Source organism: Cervus canadensis, chromosome 18, assembly GCF_019320065.1.
Source record: "Cervus canadensis isolate Bull #8, Minnesota chromosome 18, ASM1932006v1, whole genome shotgun sequence".
NCBI classification, from domain to species: domain Eukaryota; kingdom Metazoa; phylum Chordata; class Mammalia; order Artiodactyla; family Cervidae; genus Cervus; species Cervus canadensis.
This window is the reverse complement of record NC_057403.1, coordinates 11467699-11484412: the sequence shown is the minus strand read 5'-3', so window position 1 is coordinate 11484412 and position 16714 is coordinate 11467699. Positions and strand designations below refer to the sequence as shown.

Here is a 16714-nt window from a genome sequence, read left to right as displayed (position 1 = left end):
TTTATAAATATAGGAAACAGGGCAAAAAGAAAAATAAAGAAAAAACAATCCATAAACAAAGAAGAGCTTTCCACAGGAGTACTTACAAAGACATTTTACTCATATATTCACACCTACAGAATAAAGCACAAGAAAGGAAAAACCATGTGTTAGGGAACTGTTGACTGAAACTGCCTGCCTTGGCCAAGTACAATGACAACCACTTGCTTGGGATGCCTACCAACAGAAGGTCCTGAGAAAGACCGAGGTGCTGTCTCTGAAAACTAACTGGGAGATTTCACGAGGGTCTGAGAGGAGGGAAGAGATGGTATGTCCTGCCGACCTCCCAGAATCCCTCACACTGGAATCCATCTTGGCAGGGAGATGTGTGTGCCTCCAGGAAGGACCCTGAGTCAGAAAGGTGGGCCAGAGACAACCCGCAAACTAACCCCATTACCATAAAACTGGAGCCACGTGGTGGGGCTGTTCTCCTGGGTTCCCTGACCCTGCTGCCCCCACCTGGGTGCCCCTTTCCAATAAAGCCTCTTGCTCTGTCAGCACCTGTGTCCCTTGTAACAATTCATTTCTGAGTGTTAGACAAAAGCCCACTCTCAGGCCCAGGAAGGGGTGCCTCTGAGACCCTGCAACCCACATACCAGGACTTGAAATGGCCAGAACCCACATGGGGACTTTTAATTGAGATCGCACATCTGGTCTCAGATCTTAATGAAGTGCAGGTTCTTGATGTCTCCTCACAAAAAGAATTCAGTGAGAGATAGGTAAGAACTGGATTTACTGAGAGAGAAACACTCCACAGAGTGTGGGCCATCTCAAAAGCGAGAGGCCTCAAAATATGATGAGGTTGCTTCTTACGCCCTGGGTAATTTCACAGGCTAATGTGTAGGAGAATTATTCCAACCATTATGGGGGAAGTGGCACAGATGTTCAGGAATTGGGCCACCACCCACTTTTTGGACTTTCATGATTAGCCTTAGAACTGTCATGGCACTGGTGGTGATATTTAGATGCTAATGTATTCCACTGAGACTATAATGAGGTTCAAAAGGTCCACAGGAAGTCAAATCCTACGCCATCTTGGACTTACTTGGTTCTAACCAGTTTTAGTCACCTCCTATGGACATGTCGTTCTTTTAAAGGCTGTGACCTCTCCCCTTACCTCTTCACCCCTTCCTGCAACAAATTCATAGCCATGAAAAACATGGGTAAAGTCACACCATATTGTGCAAAAGAGAAAAGTCATAAAACATTCATCTTCATAAAGTTTTAAAACAAATGAATGAAACTAAACAAAAGTAATCAGATGTTTTCCACATAGTTGGCACAAAAAGCAAGAAAGGAAAGGAGGGACTTCCCTGGTGATCCAGTGGTTAAGAATCTGTCTGCCAGTGCAGGGGACATGGATTCGATCCCTGATCCGAGAAGATTCCACATGCCTCAACTACTGAGGCCTGCTTGACCTACAGTCCATGCTCTGCAACAACAGAAGCTTGCCTACCGCAACGAAGAGCAGCCCCTGCTCACAACAACTAGACAAAGCCCTTGGGCAGTAAAGAAGACCCAATGCAGTAAAAATAAATCAATTAAAAAAAATAAAATAAAGGAAATGTTTACTTAAAACATTAACCAATACATTAACTTTCTGAGTACGGGCAGAGCTGTTTTGAAAGAACCCCACAGGCAGCTTCTGAGGTCCGATGTACATACCACTTTTGACATGAGCAGTGAATAGATATTAATTTTACAGCTTATTCAACAGCACATTGAAGTTCTTGGCACTCCCACCCACCGCACAGGTCATATTTCAAAATTAAGAGAGCCAAGGTTTTGGGGGACAAAGGAAAATAACTATAGTTTCCCTGGTGGCTCAGTGGTAAAGAAGGGGCCTGCCAATGCGGGAGACATCAGTCTGATCCCTGGATTGGGAAGACAGTCCCTGGAGAAGGCAATGACAACTCACTCCGGTATTCTGGCCAAGAAAATCCCAAGGACAGAGGAGCCTGTGGGGTACAGTACACAGGCCCTAGACTTTTAGAAACCACATAACTTATGCATGTACATGCTTGAGCTTGTTCAGTCATGTCCAACTCCTTGCCCTCTTCCAGGGGCTCTTCCTGACCCAGGCATCAAACCCACACCTCCTCCTGCGTCTCCTGCATTGGCAGGGGAATTCTTTATCGCTGAGCCACCTGGGATGCCCCCATGTAATTTAACAAACTAACAAAAAGTATTTCTCTCTGAGAATCCTTGGCCTTCTACAGCATCTTAAAGTTAGCTGGAGGTTGAAAGAAATTTTAGAATCTGTCAGATATTTAACCAAAGTAAAAAGACTTCAACAGCAAACACAGATCACTTAAAGGCAAAGGAACGCACCAGCTGTCATCAAAAGCAGTATTCCAAGAAAACTCTGAAGGGAGAAACAGACTCCGGTTTTGTTTTAGCCCCTTCCCAACAAAATCCATTTACCCAACTAGATTTAATCCAATCTAAGAAAACCCTGCTGGTACCCAACTCTAAAAACATGTACTTTCTTATGGAAACTAGCTCAGGGTTGCACCAAGCACCTTTAGTTTCCTAAATAAAATACCTTTTATCTCTCTCTGTCAAGGGAAGCCAATATCAACTAATTAATGTTTCAGTATCTTATTTTCTCTGGGCTTCCCAGGTGGCTCAGAGGTTAAAGCATCTGCCTGCAATGTGGGAGACCCAGGTTCGATCCCTGGATCGGGACGATCCTCTGGAGAAGGAAATGGCAACCCACTCCAGTATTCTCGCCTGGAGAATCCCATGGATGGAGGAGCCTGGTAGGCTACAGTCCACGGGGTCGCTAAGAGTCAGACACGACTGAGCGACTTCACTCACTTCCCAGGTGGCTCAGTGGTTAAGAATCCGCCTGTCAATGCAGGAGACGCCGGTTCCATCCCTGGGTGGGGAAGATCCCCTGGAGAAGGGAAAAGCAATCCACTTCAGTATTCTTGCACGGAGAATTCCGTGGACGGAGGAGACTGGTGGGCTACGGTCCACGCGGTGACGAAGAGTTGAACACGACTGAACGACTAAACAACAGCAGACCACAGATAAAGAACAAAATCGCTGCTGAATGAGAAGGGTTGGGGGAGGAAGACGCGGCATTTACCTGAATGGGATACACCTACGCCGAGCCGGGGGCAGCGACATTTGTTGGCGAAGACGCGGCCGAGCACAAAAGCACGTCCCGGCCCGAGACAGAGTCAGGCCGAATGGCGCCCACGCCAATCCTCAAATTAAACTGAGCAGTGGGCACAGCGCTTCCCAACTCCCCGACCTCGGCCGGCCAGCGCTCAGAGGTTCCCCACGAGCACGCAGCAGCGCGGGAACAACTCGCCGGTAGATACCGGAAGGCCCGCCCACACACCGTCCGCTAGAACGGAAGTGCCTCTGTCCTGAGGCGTCATTGGTCCAGAGGCGCCGAGGAAAGCGTGCCTGATTTTCGTGTCCTGTGGACTTGGCAAGGGGCGAAGCTCCCCACCTGTGGGAAGCGTCCCGCCTCAGCACCAGGCTGGCTGAGTAAGACAGTCCTGAGGCTCTGAGGACGGGGGTGGGGTTTCACGCTTTCTAAAGAGGATGAACTAAAATTTTCATGGAACGTGGTCTTAGCTGATCAGAGAGGTGGCCAGACATAATATTTCAGGTGCTTCCAAACCAACAAAACCAAGTGGGTACATGATACCAGCTTGTCACTCAGATATAAAGTGCATCCACTTATGTTATTGTTCAGTCGCTAAGTCGCGTTCAACTTTTTGTGACCGCATGGATTGCAGCATGCCAGGCTCCTCTGTTCTCCACTATCTCCCAGAGTTGCCCAAATTCATGTCCACTGAGCGGGTGATGCTTTCTATCTCATCCATGCATATCTGGGATCTGATAGACATTGTTTTATTGCTCTTCCAATGGATGTAGGCTAAAGTTTTAGACTCAATTTATGAGTTGTGTCTGTCAGGTCAGAGTCAAGAGAAAAGACTCCAGACACGGTCATGGTGAACAAGACAGAGTAAGGGTGTGGGGCGACAAGAAACCGGTGGACCATGCGTTGTTTCTCTGGTTCCCTCTGAAAACAGCAGAGCCAGTGATGGTGTCTTTTTTTTGTGTGTGTGTGTGTCTGTGAAGAAACATGTAATGCACACACCAATTACCTCAGCTTTTCGCTAACTGATCGCCTGTCCCCACACCTAAGACCACGCTCTCTCTTTGTCCCCTAAATATCACAAGCACCTGGCCTTCAGGAAGGTAGATATGAGACTGTCTCCTGGCTTGGCTGCATTGTGAATGAACTTCCTCCCCTGCAACCCTTGGTATGTCAGCATTTGGTTCTTTGCACCTCTGTTGAGGTAAAAACTTAATATTCATAGCATGGAATTGCCCACAATTGGAGTACTCATATCAGGGAAATTGGCAAACACAACCATCAAAAGGGGTGGGTATATTTTTTATATGTGTCTAGACATAAAGTAATGGAAACTGTGTTAATAATGAGGAAGGACTATACTTCGTGAATAATATTGTGAGCACAAATACTTATTCCATCCAGCAAAGTCACTGAAAAAAAGTTCCAGCAGAGTTTTGTTTCTCAGTTACTAATAAAAGACTCACATTTTATCATAGACACACACCTGGCAAATGAGTATAAGAATGAAGCATTCAGGAACTTCGATCAGCATAGTCAGATACAGCTATATTTTATTTTTGGCTTCACTGGGTCTTCACTGCTACAGTCTTTCTCTAGTTTCAGAGAGGAGGGGCCACTCTTTGATTGAGCTGCAAGAGCTTTTCATGTTGCAGAGGATGGGCTCTAGGGCACCTAGGGCTCTAGGTGCGTGGGCTTCAATAGTTGCAGCAAACATGCTCAGTAGTTGCATCACGTGGGCCCTAGAGCATGCAAGTTCAGTAGCAGTGGTGCGCCAGATTAGTTGCCCCACATGAATAATCTTCCCAGGCGAGGGATCAAACTCATGTTCCCTACACTGGTAGGCTGACTCAACCATTAGACCACCAGGGAAGTCTACCGCTACACTTTCTAACGAGGTAATACTCAAAATACTGGCCATATCAACCAACTACTAGTGAAGAATACAAGAAAACTGGAATGCCCCAATATCAATGGGATGGCAATAGGGTATCATCATTGACTTTTTTGAGTATGAAACCACATGGTCATATAATTTTATGTATATCTTCATATTATCTGTAATAAGTAAAATCACACCCTTTTAAAGATTAATGGAGGGACTTCCCTGGTGTCCAGTAGCTAAGACTCCACACTCCCAGTGCAGGGAGCCCAAGATCAATCCCTGGTCAGGGAACTAGACTCCAAGTGATGCATCTAAGAGGTCCCATGGTACAACTAAATATACTGTGTACCTCATCTAACACCAGGCACAACAAAATACATTAAAAAAAAAAAAAAAAAAGACAGGTAAACAGTCAATGGGTGGTATATCCAAATAGTGTATTTTTCAGAAAAAAAGAATTACTCGTAACAGCAAATCATTCTCAAGTAATTATGCATCATGAAAAAATATATAAAAGTAAACATTAAGACCCCAATGATATTGTCTAGAAATTACAAAGAAAAATTACATAGGAAAAAAGTAAATCAATACTAGTTGCCTGGGACTTCTAAAATGGATGTTAGGTGCATATGGGAGTGATGGATGCAATGATGATGATGGTTCTGTGGATTTACACGTATTAAAATTTACCAAGGTGTACATTGTAGGGCTTTTCATTTCAATGCATACCAACTAAACAGCACAATTAAATTCTAATAGAAATTGACACCATATAAAAATGTGAATTTTTTTTTTTCCACAGCTGGGTGGCTTGCAGATCTTAGTTCTCTGTCCAGGGATCAAACTCAGGCTCCTGGAGGTGAGAGACCAGAGTCCAGACCGCTAGGGAAATCCCCTGAAACTGACTCTGAAAGTCCTTTTCAGTAGCACCCTGGCAACCACACATTAACACCATCACATCTCTTTGTCTCATGTGAGGGATTTTGCTGCAGTAGTAGTGAAGATTGGTGAGCAATGAAAGGTGTTTCCATTTGTGTTATCCAGGAACACTGCCTGGGTCCTAAAAAAAAAATCACATGATTGGACTACAGGATTTTCACTCGTTTTCCCCAGTATCTTAAATGTGCAGAAATGGCTCTGAGTTAACAAGGCTTCCCTTCTGGCTCAGCTGGTGAAGATTCTGCCTGCAATGCAGGAGACCTGGGTTCAACCCCTGGGTTGGGAAGATCCTCTGGAGAAGGGAACAACTACCCACTATAGTATTCTAGCCTGGAGAACTCCATGGACTGTATAGTCCATGGGGTTGCAAACAGCTGGACACAACTAAGCGACTTTCACCTTCACAATCTGCAGCTACTATGGGATGCTAAAACCTTTAATCAGTTTGACACTGACTGGGGCCTCTGGAGGAGAGAAACAGCTCTGTAGCTCTGGACAATTCCTACAAAACCCTGATCATAAACAGCCAAACTCACATTCTTGGATGCAGCTTTAGAAAAGACCCTTTCATACCTGTTTGCTAGTCTCTTACTTCCTTTTAATGCCCTGATGCTTTCTGTATCAAGTATGATTCCCTGCTGATGTTTATAACCTAACACTTAGCAACACCAGCCTGCCCACATTGTGGATATTATGGCACAACTCTGCTCCACCCACATAACTTCTTCCCTTGAATTATACTGGGGGAATGATGTGACATCCCATGTGAGAAAAAGAATAATTTATGCTGCTCCAAAAACCACTGGTGGCTCTCACTTGTCCTCACCTCAGGAAAACTTTAGGACCCACCTAAAATTCTCACACACAGGTCTCAACATTAGTCCCAAGGAACCCTGCAGTCCACCCCAGAAGGCCTTGGACAACAATGCAAAGTAGACCTAAACTAGAGTGAACACTATTCTCTGTCATGATACTATTCTCAGTGAGGAATACAAAGATTGGAACACACACAAATGCAGTGGCTTTAAAAAGTTTTTATTTATTAAAAGAAAAGAGAACTGCTTAGAAGAAAGCACTTGTCAAGTAGGGTGACTTGAAGCTAGAAACATGTCATAAGCATGACATGACTCAATGCCATCAAAGAAAGTAAACCTCTGTCAGCAACCATCAGAACCCAGAGTGCATGTGCAAGGTCAAAGCTGCTTAGTTCCTTTCCTAGGCAGTTGATAGGATCTAGGAGCATGACACCACCCAAGTGCTCAGGTTACATGTGCTTTCCTTCAAGGAACAGGAGAGCACAAAGGTCTATCTACCCTGATCACACTGAGGGGACTGACGCCCATATGAGGATCTGCCACTTGGTGGAAGAAACTCACAATGACCAGAAATCTGGCAAGGCCGCTGCACAGGTTAGGAAGTAGATCTTAGCTTCTTAGAAACTTCCAATGAATTGGGTACCCACAGGCTATATCCATACTAGGGCTGTGCAGATGGATGGCATTCAACTTCCAGGTGATGATTCCCTTACAGAGCCTGTTCAGTAAGATGTATTCACTAAGGACACAGCTCATTTGCTGGTCTCTTCCTCTGGTTTGAAGGCCTTTCTTGAGTATGAACTTTGTGGTGATAGATGAGGTTAGACCTTCAGCGGAAACTTTCCCACATGCTCTGTATTCTTGGGTCTACCTGTGCCACAGTGGTTCTGGTGCTTGGAGTAGACGTTTGACCAGAAAAAAAAAAAAAAAAAGACCACCAAGTTTCCACAATACTGTACTTGTGAGGCCCTTCTGTGGTGTGAAATTTTCTTTTCAGGTGCTTTGGCTAAAGACTTATCCACATTTGGTGCACTCAGGTGACTTTTCTCCAGTGTAAATTCAGGTGCTTAATGAGACTAGTTCTATCCCTAAAGCATTTCGCACATTCACTACACTTATAAGGTCTTTCTTCAGTGTGAACTCTCTGGTGTTTAGTAAGAACAGACTTTTGGCTAAAACATCTCCCACATTTACTGCACTCAAAAGTCTTTGCTCCAGTATGAATTCTCTGGTGGCCTTGAAGGTGGGCCTTTTGCCTAAAAGACTTCCCACATTCACTACACTCATAAGGCCTTTCCCCACTGTGAATTCTTCTATGCATAAAAAGGCTGGAGAAGTACCTAAAGGCTTTCCCACACTCATTGCACTCATAAGGCCACTCTCCAGTGTGGACTAGCTGGTGTTGCTCAAGCATGCGTTTACAGGTGTAAGTTCTTCCACATTCTCCACAATCATAAGGCCTCTCTCTGGTGTGGACTCGCCGGTGCTGATCAAGTTTGGTTTTAGTACTGAATGTTTTCCCACATTCACTGCACTCATATGGTCTGGCTCCAGTGTGAATTCTCTGGTGCACAACAAGCTGGGAGTGTTGCCTAAAGAATTTTCCACATTCTCTACACTCATAAGGCCTCTCCCCTGTGTGAATTCTTCTATGTATAGCAAGGCTGGAGCTGCATCTAAAGACTTTCCCACACTCACTGCATCCATAGGGCTTCTCTCCGGTGTGGACTCGATGGTGCTGAGCAAGCCTAGACTTCCGGTAGAAGAGTTTCCCACATTCATTGCACTTGAAACGCTTTTCTCCATTGTGAAACTCTGCTACAAACTCCATCATTTGTGGTTTAACCTGGTGCTGGACATAGCCAGAGCTACCAGAGAAATCCTTCCTCGCCTCCTGGCACACAGAAGCCTTCTCCAATGCATGGACTGTGCAGTTTTTCATTAAGGCCTTACCCAAATTTCTTCTCATGAGTTTCTCTCCACCGTCCTGGTGGGATTTCACATCTGTCCCACACAGTGTCTGGCCAGGGTTTGTTCGCAGGACCTCGGGTACACACAAACCACCTTCTAAGGCCAGGTTACCCATCTCCCAGGGACAGATCTTCTGGCTGGACAGGTCTGTCTTTTGGGTATTTCTCTGTGGCACTTCTACAGAAACATTCTCTGCTGTATGCCAACACCCTGAAATTAAAAAGAAAACCTGGTAGTGAACTTCATGGAGAAAAATGTACAAAGAGGCAACCCCATCACAAATTTGTGTCTGACATAGAAAGAATAAATCCAACAGGAAAAACGAACTGTGGGCAGGACAGGAAAGCCCCGATCTGCTGTACTGGGCCTCTGCAGATCACAGAACAGGGAAGATTCACCAGGCAAACATACAAAGATGGAAAGTAGTGCAAAGAGCCACAGTCAGACAATACACTCCTACAGGAACAGTTTTCACCAGGGCCTTGGCTGCTGGTGACACATGTGTGCTGTGTGGAAAGCTATGTCCAGGCCCAGGATATTCTGATTGTCACTGAACAGCTGGTGTTCAGGACTATTTCAATGCTAGATGCAGGCCTCGTGACACATTAAGCGTAGGTGAAAAATGGAAAGCATGAGAGTGAGGATGCTGAGGAATAATGAGGAGTGGAAGAAAGAGATATGAGAGATAATCCTGGGTTGGAAGCTAGAGTAGAAATCACAGAAGGAATCTGTCAGGAACTGAGGAGAAACAGAAATGAGATAATCAGTCACTGGTTATAAATAAATAGCGTAAATAAATATTACTGGACAGTAAATAGCGTTGGGACCAGGGGAGGCTTCAAATTTGATTTGAACCTAGCCATATCATTTCCTCCCCATGCTGCCAATCACCAGGACCAGACCCACTTTGGGTCCTTCTTCCTGTCGCTAGAATCATGTCCACTTTGGTCCTATATACCAAAGATTCTCCACCCAACTCCAACTGGACAGTAACATGGGACCTAGAAGATACAAGTGCTAAGAGAAAGAAAGGACAGGTGAGTGGTCAGTACTGGCCCAGGAGTCCAAAATAATAGTACAAAGAATCTTCTATGATGGTTTCACAGAAACAGCCAAGAGTACCTCCTAAATAGGGACCATGTTGGATCCCAACAATTCCTGGAATAGTGAGCCCCAGGAAATGTCAGCTGGAAGGGAAAAGACTCTGGAGGACAGAGGTGCAGAGGTCTACAGAATCAACTTAGCACGCAATGGTTGAGAGAAATGGAACTCACTGAGCTGATTCAAATCATTTGACCTATAAAAGCTTCACTGAGAAAATTTCAGAATAGCTGGCATTGGGGCTACTTGTAAGCATTAAGAGAGAGGTGCCCACTGTCCAGTTGTTAAGACAAACAGACTTGCCTTTGGAGAAAGGAAAGGCAGAAAACTGGCCAGAATGCTAGGACAGGGGTGAGGGCCTTACCCAGGGATGCAACCAGTGCAAAGTTCTCCAGCATAACATCATGGTACAGGAGTCTCTGGGCCTCACCAAGGAGCCTCCATTCCTCTTGGGAAAAGTACACAGCCACATCGTCAAAGGTCACACGGCCCTGGGATGATGGGGACAGTGTGTGCATAAGCAGCCTTTCTCCCTAGGACCCCGTAAGTACCCTAACCCCAGTCCATACTCTGGACCACAAAGTTGGCTTATCTCCTGTCTCCTCATAGACCCTTCTGCACATGGCAACAGAAAATCCTTGTCAATGTAACAGGTTCCCATCACACCCCAACTCTTCACTGGTAGCTCCCCAGCCCTGTTCTGAAGGTTTCCCTACCAGTCCTTGGTCCTGACTTTATCCTCAGTCACAACATGCATATCTAGATACCCCTGGTCCAGCTACACTTCCATACTGCACATTATGTCTTTTCAACAGTTACAATCTTTGTTCATATAACACCCATTTAAAATGGTGTTATATGAACACACCTGCTTGACACATCTTCAGTAAACTCATCTGACATCCTGTCACAAATTTCCCAAGTTCCACCACAAAAGCCAGGTGAGTCACAGGAAGGGAAATATGCACCAGCCTGACTTTGCTATCACTTCATCTCCATTTCTGCTTTCATTCTGCATCAATTTCAAAGCCATTCTCCCAAAGAAACCTGACCTACTATCTGGACTTCCCCTTCCCTTCTCGCTGATGACCACTCCTCTTGTCTGTCTTGTGACAGTACCCCATCTCCTCCTCTGTCCCCTAATGGCATCCTGAAGCCTTCCCAGCACTCTAGATGTACATGTTTAGCCATCCACTTGTCTCCTACACTTGGGAGTCACTGGAACATCTGAGGCTCAACAGGGCTGAAACTCAATTCCTAATACTCTCACTGAAAACCACTGACTTTCCCAAATCAGTTGATGACACTTCCACTCTTCCAGATGCAAATAAAAAGACTTTGGAGGCATGTGACCCCTCCATATTGGAAAATCTGGTCAGCCTCTACTTAAAATCCAAATATTCCTCCTACCTTTACATCCACCACTTTGATCCAGCTATAACCAATGCAAATCTGGAAAATTAAGACAGTCCTTTGATTATCTCTTGTCTTCCTCTCCCCCAAGTGATTGCACACTCTGCAGCCAGAGGCAGCCTCTTAAAACCTAAGTCACATCACTTTTCCTCTCCATTCCAAAAATTCTATTTCCACTATCATTCTCAGAATAGAAACCCATCTTCTCATACTACCAGTCTACCCTAACTCTTGTCCCCTTGCTCTCTGTTCTTACCAGACTTTTAACAGAGACATACAAATTCTAAAACACACCCATCTCAACAGCATGCTCAAGCATCTGTGTGGACTTTCCCATGAACTTAAGACAACTTCTCACATCTCAGTCCAGTGGGTGCCCAAAATGGAAATATCTTCAAGTTATCTCTGACCTGGACTTGTAAACCTGGGCTGAGGGATTCTGAACAGTTTCCAGGTACCAAGTCCAGGAAGAATAGCAGCAAAACACTTCCAGGACCCCCGACACTCACCAGTGAACAGTCCATAAGTGGTTCCGCTGAACGTGGAAAGAGCAGGGCAATGTAACTTTAATTTCCACCAGCTACATAGACAAAAATGATGACCATTTAACATTTAAGGCAAAGACAAATACTCAAGGGAAAACGAAAGCATGTAAAAGATGAAAGAAAATGTTATGGAGTTATGCAATAAAGTCATGTGGATATCTTGAGAAAAGGTTTTCCAAGAGTGGGACAAATAAGTGCAAAGCCTATCAGTCATGTCTGATGTGCCTGAGTAGTACCCACGAGTCTAGTGTGACTGGAGCTCAATGATCCAGAAGAATGAGATATCGGGTTGCAGATGAAATGCTTGTGGCAGGTCATATAGGACTATTATAGCTCTCTGTGTGCATGCTCAGTCACTACAGTCGTGTCTGACTCTCTGTGACCCAATGGACTGTAGCCTTCCAGGCTCCTCTGTCCATGGGACTCTCCAGCCAAGAATACTGGAGTCAGTTGCCATGCCCTCCTTAGTGTTAGTCACTTAAGTCATGTCTGATTCTTTATGACCCCATAGACTATAACCTACCAGGCTCCTTGGTCCATGGGATTCTCCAGGAAGAATACTGGAGTGGGTTGCCATTTCCTTCTCCACGGGATCTTCCCAACCCAGGGATCGAACCCAGGTCTCCCACATGGCAGGCAGATTCTTTTATTTTCTGAGCCACCAGGGAATCACTTGGGACCTTCCCTATTCAGAGATCAAGCCTGTGTCTCCTAGATTGCAGGTGGATTCTTTATTGCTGAGCCACCACGGAAACCCCTATTATAGCCGTAAGCCAGGTATTAATATATCAAAATTCAGTATATCTGTTTCCGACACTTCCATTTGACTGGCTGCTTCTCTTTTCTCCCTTGCCAATAAAACATTTTTCTGTTCTCATAGATTACTACAGTTTGACCTAACTTCTGAACAGTTTATGATTCCTTTTCCAATTTTACTTTGGTAATCTTAAAAATTGCTTTTTAAAAAATTGCTATACACTAAGTTCTGATCTAAAATTATTAGAACATTATATAATAGAATTCAAGATGTTCAAACAGACTAAAACAGAGTTACAAGAAAAAAATGGGACCAGAAGAAATTAATCTGTGATAAAGGGGTTGTTGCTAGAATCTAAAACTGCTTGGCTTCCAACAGTTTGAGATAACTGGACATCACTGATGACTCTTCAAACCCAAAACAGAGGAAAAAACCTATAGGACCTGACCTTTATTCCACCCTCATTATATAAACATGGAAATATCTTCTTGGGTTCTAAACATCTTGATAGGAATTTCAAGCATTATAACATTCTATCATCACAATGATTAATTTAGTCTCCCTGAAAACAAGTATTTTAACAAGATATGTTAATCACTTTCTCTTCCAGTATCATCAGAGGACGATGACTTAATAGTAAAGTAAGTATTATTAGCAGAGTACAATCACTAAAAAAGCAGGAAAAAAAAATTAAAAAATAAAAAAGCAGAAAACCTCCAAGTGGCTGTATACTGCAAAACTGTTAACTTTACATAATGCATGAGTGTGTATGAAAATACAACTACAGGATCCATTAATAAGTACAATCATGTCATTCAAAGAACTAAGCTAAAATTAATAACATGGAGCAAAAGATCAAAAAAGTGGAAACGTTCATTTAAATACACACTAACATGTCCTTTATATACAACAGAACACATGGAAGGTATGGCTAGAATAGCAATGATTATAAATACTGAAAGCAGAGAGAAAGAGAGAAAGCCTTCAACAGCAGGATTTATAGACATTTTACTCACTCACTCACTATATAGAATTACAAAAAATGAAAAGTTAGCAAATAGCCATGAAAAAAATGGGAAAAGTCACACCATCTTGTGCAAGTGAAGAAAAACATAAAATACTTATATGATTTCAGTCACAGAAAAGTTTTAAAACTGAGCAAAGGGAAACTCAGTCGTCGAATATTTTCCACACAGCCGGCAAAACTATCAAGAAAGTAAAGAAATGTTCACCTGAAACATCAGACAACGCCTTAACATTTGGGAGACAGGATAATTGTTTTGGCAGAACCTCCACAGGCGGCTTTTGGGTCCTACTTGTATCTCGTTTCTCGACGTGACCAGTGAACGGCTATTAATAACAGCTGCTTTTTCAACTGCAGGTGGAAGATCTCAGCAATTTTTTTTCCCACGCAGATATTTCAAAATTAGAAAAACAGAGGTTTGGGGAGAGAAATACACACACACAGAGGACACTAGTAAGAGAACACAGATAAGAACAAAAATACCGCAGAATGGTTAAGAGTTGGCTGAGGGCCCGGAGAGGGCAGCGTTTACCTCAAGCGGATCTGTCAGCTGGCCGTCTCAGCAGAGCCTGAGAGCGGTGGGGCCCGGGCACGGCGGCGCCTGTCCCGGACCCAAGTCAGAATCAGGCCGGATGGCGCCACGCAGCCTCAGACCCTCCTCAGAATAGCGGGCACAGCGTCTTTACCTGGGGACCTTTAAGACCCAAACTTCCCCAGCAGCTACCAGATCAGAGTTTAAAAATGTCGCCTCTCTGGACGCCGGAAGACCCGCCCGGACGCCGTCCTCTACAACGGAAGTGCCTCAGTCCTGAGCTTTCAGTTGGCCCAGCGACCCATACGCACCGCGCCTTGCATTCCGGGTAATGTAGTTAACATCGCTCTAGTGCACTGCAAGGGGCGCTGCTACCCAAGTCAGGGAAAATTCAGCCTCACCCTAAGGCTCCAAATACTGGCGGGGTTCACCCTTCTTAAAGGGGACGCACCCAGATTTCCTTGGAACACACTACTTAAAGGGGACACACACAGATTTCTGTGGAATGTAGTCTGTGCTGATCAGAGGGAGGAACCCAGATATTGGGACTTCCCTGGTGGCCCAGTGGTAAACAATCTCCCTTGCAACGCAGGGGAAGCTGGGGTTGGATCCTTGGTCCCGGAAGATTCCACACGCGGAGGGGCAACCAAGCCCATGGTCAACGAAGTCCACATGCCACTACTAAGACCTGAGGCAGTCAAAATAAAAAAAATGAGAGGAACCCAGATACAGCATCTCAGATGTCTCTCAAACCTAAAGAGCAAATGGGCACATGATACCAGGTTGTCACTCAGACAGAAAGTGCATCTAATAAACTATCTTATTGCTCTACCAATACCTGTATGCTGAAGCTTTAGATTTATGAGTGTCACTGTGTTTGGTCATGGTCACGGAAGCAGAGAGTGAAGACAGAGCCATAGCAAGCAAGACAGAGGAGGGGTGACGGGTAACCAGAAGCAAGCGGGCCACGTGCTGCATCTCTGGATGCCTCAGAAGAAATGTAAACCAAGTGACAATGTCCAATCCAAGACCTGACACATATTTCTTACTTCACATTTTGATGTGTATTCAGTACTTTTCTAGCAGCTAAGACCTACCTATCTGAAAAGTGACTTCCTGCTTGCTATTTTCTCCCCGGACAGTGGCTGCATAGTCTCAGTCCTAGTATATTTCCAAAGAGGGCAACTGAAGCCTGAGATAAAGGATTGGATTACAAGATCCTCTTTCCTGGCTGGGGACAATATAATTTCACCAGCAACTGCAGTAAAAATGCAAGAAGAGTTGAAAATATTTGTGAAGTGTTATAACTGCTGAAACCGATCATTATTTTATTACTCAGTTAGTGGTCAAAATCACTTTTCACCATGTGAACGTTTAGATCTCAGCAAGGTCCCTAGACACAATGATTTCTGAGAAGTAAGGGAATGAAGCAGAGCTCACAGTTACCTAGGAAACTTTGCCAACCTGTGATTATAGTTTTGTAACATGTGATCTATTAATTTATTTAAAAAAATTTTAAGTACACCTGGAAGGGCTATGAAAACAGAGCAGACAGCTTTGCCAGAATACTTAAAAACAAAGTATCTATAGCATCATATTTACTCCCTCTTTAAAAAAACAGATATTAACTATCTATCCAATTACAGGTACTAATTTGGCTGCATGGCACACATCAAGGGCCACAGAGTCAGAGACTAAAGCTTTCATGAGGCTATCATTCAAGTTAAAGGCAACGGACAGTAAAAATTAATGACAACATAGTCAATTACATAATACTTTTATTACTGAGCATTAACCAAAATTTCAGAAATGAAGACCTAATTGAACTAAACAAGCATTTATTGAGGGCTTGTTAGGACAGCAGCCCAGGAGACAGAGATGCAAGAAGCACTTGAATTGTTTGACCTTGAACTGAAAAATGGAGAAAGCTTATAATGGCAAAAAATAAAGGCCAGAGTTGTTTCCATAAGTTGTTTGCCAAGAATTAAAATTGGAGCTGGCAACAATCAACAGTGCTTCTATTTATTTACTGATGGCTTCACGGAGTCTTCGTTGCTATGTGTGGGCTTTCTCCAGTTGTGGAAAGTGGGGGCTATTCCAGTTGCAGTGTGTGGGCTTCTCACTGCAGTGGCTGCTCTTGCAGAGCATGATTTCTAGGGCATGGGCTCAATAGCTGTGGCTCATGTGTTTAGTTGCCCTGCAGCATGTGCAATCTTCCTGGAGCAGGGATCAAACCTGTGTCCCCTTCACTGGCAGCCAGATTCTTAACCACTGGACCACCAAGGAAGTCAAGGGTACTTGCAAAGCAAAGATTGGTTTGGGTCTGAAATGGCTGTACAGTTACAAGGGAGAATGTTGAAACTGCAAAGTTGCAGCTAGCAGATATTTTAAACAGTCTAGTGTGTTACTGAACTGAACCTGTTTGCACTCACCTACTTTCTTCTGATTGGTTGGTAGTAAGTTAACAAGGCAATGCTTCAGGAATCTTCATCAGCAACCTTATGGTTCCAGGAAGGCTCAGGTCAATGTGCTTGTGGTCAGCATGTAGTCACCATCCTCAACCTAGGTACAA

At 44.2% G+C, this 16714-nt stretch overlaps 1 protein-coding gene across 1 annotated transcript; it reads right to left on the bottom strand.

Moving 5' to 3' along the window:
* Window positions 1-7003: 7003 nt before the first annotated feature.
* Window positions 7004-16714, bottom strand: LOC122420045 (zinc finger protein interacting with ribonucleoprotein K-like). The gene is made up of 4 exons (XM_043434772.1): window positions 13819-16714; window positions 11794-11864; window positions 10236-10362; window positions 7004-8980 (listed from the first exon to the last, which is right to left on the bottom strand). The coding sequence occupies exons 2-4, from the start codon at window positions 11806-11808 to the stop codon at window positions 7833-7835; spliced, it is 1290 nt and encodes a 429-aa protein (XP_043290707.1). The 5' UTR covers window positions 11809-11864; window positions 13819-16714; the 3' UTR covers window positions 7004-7832.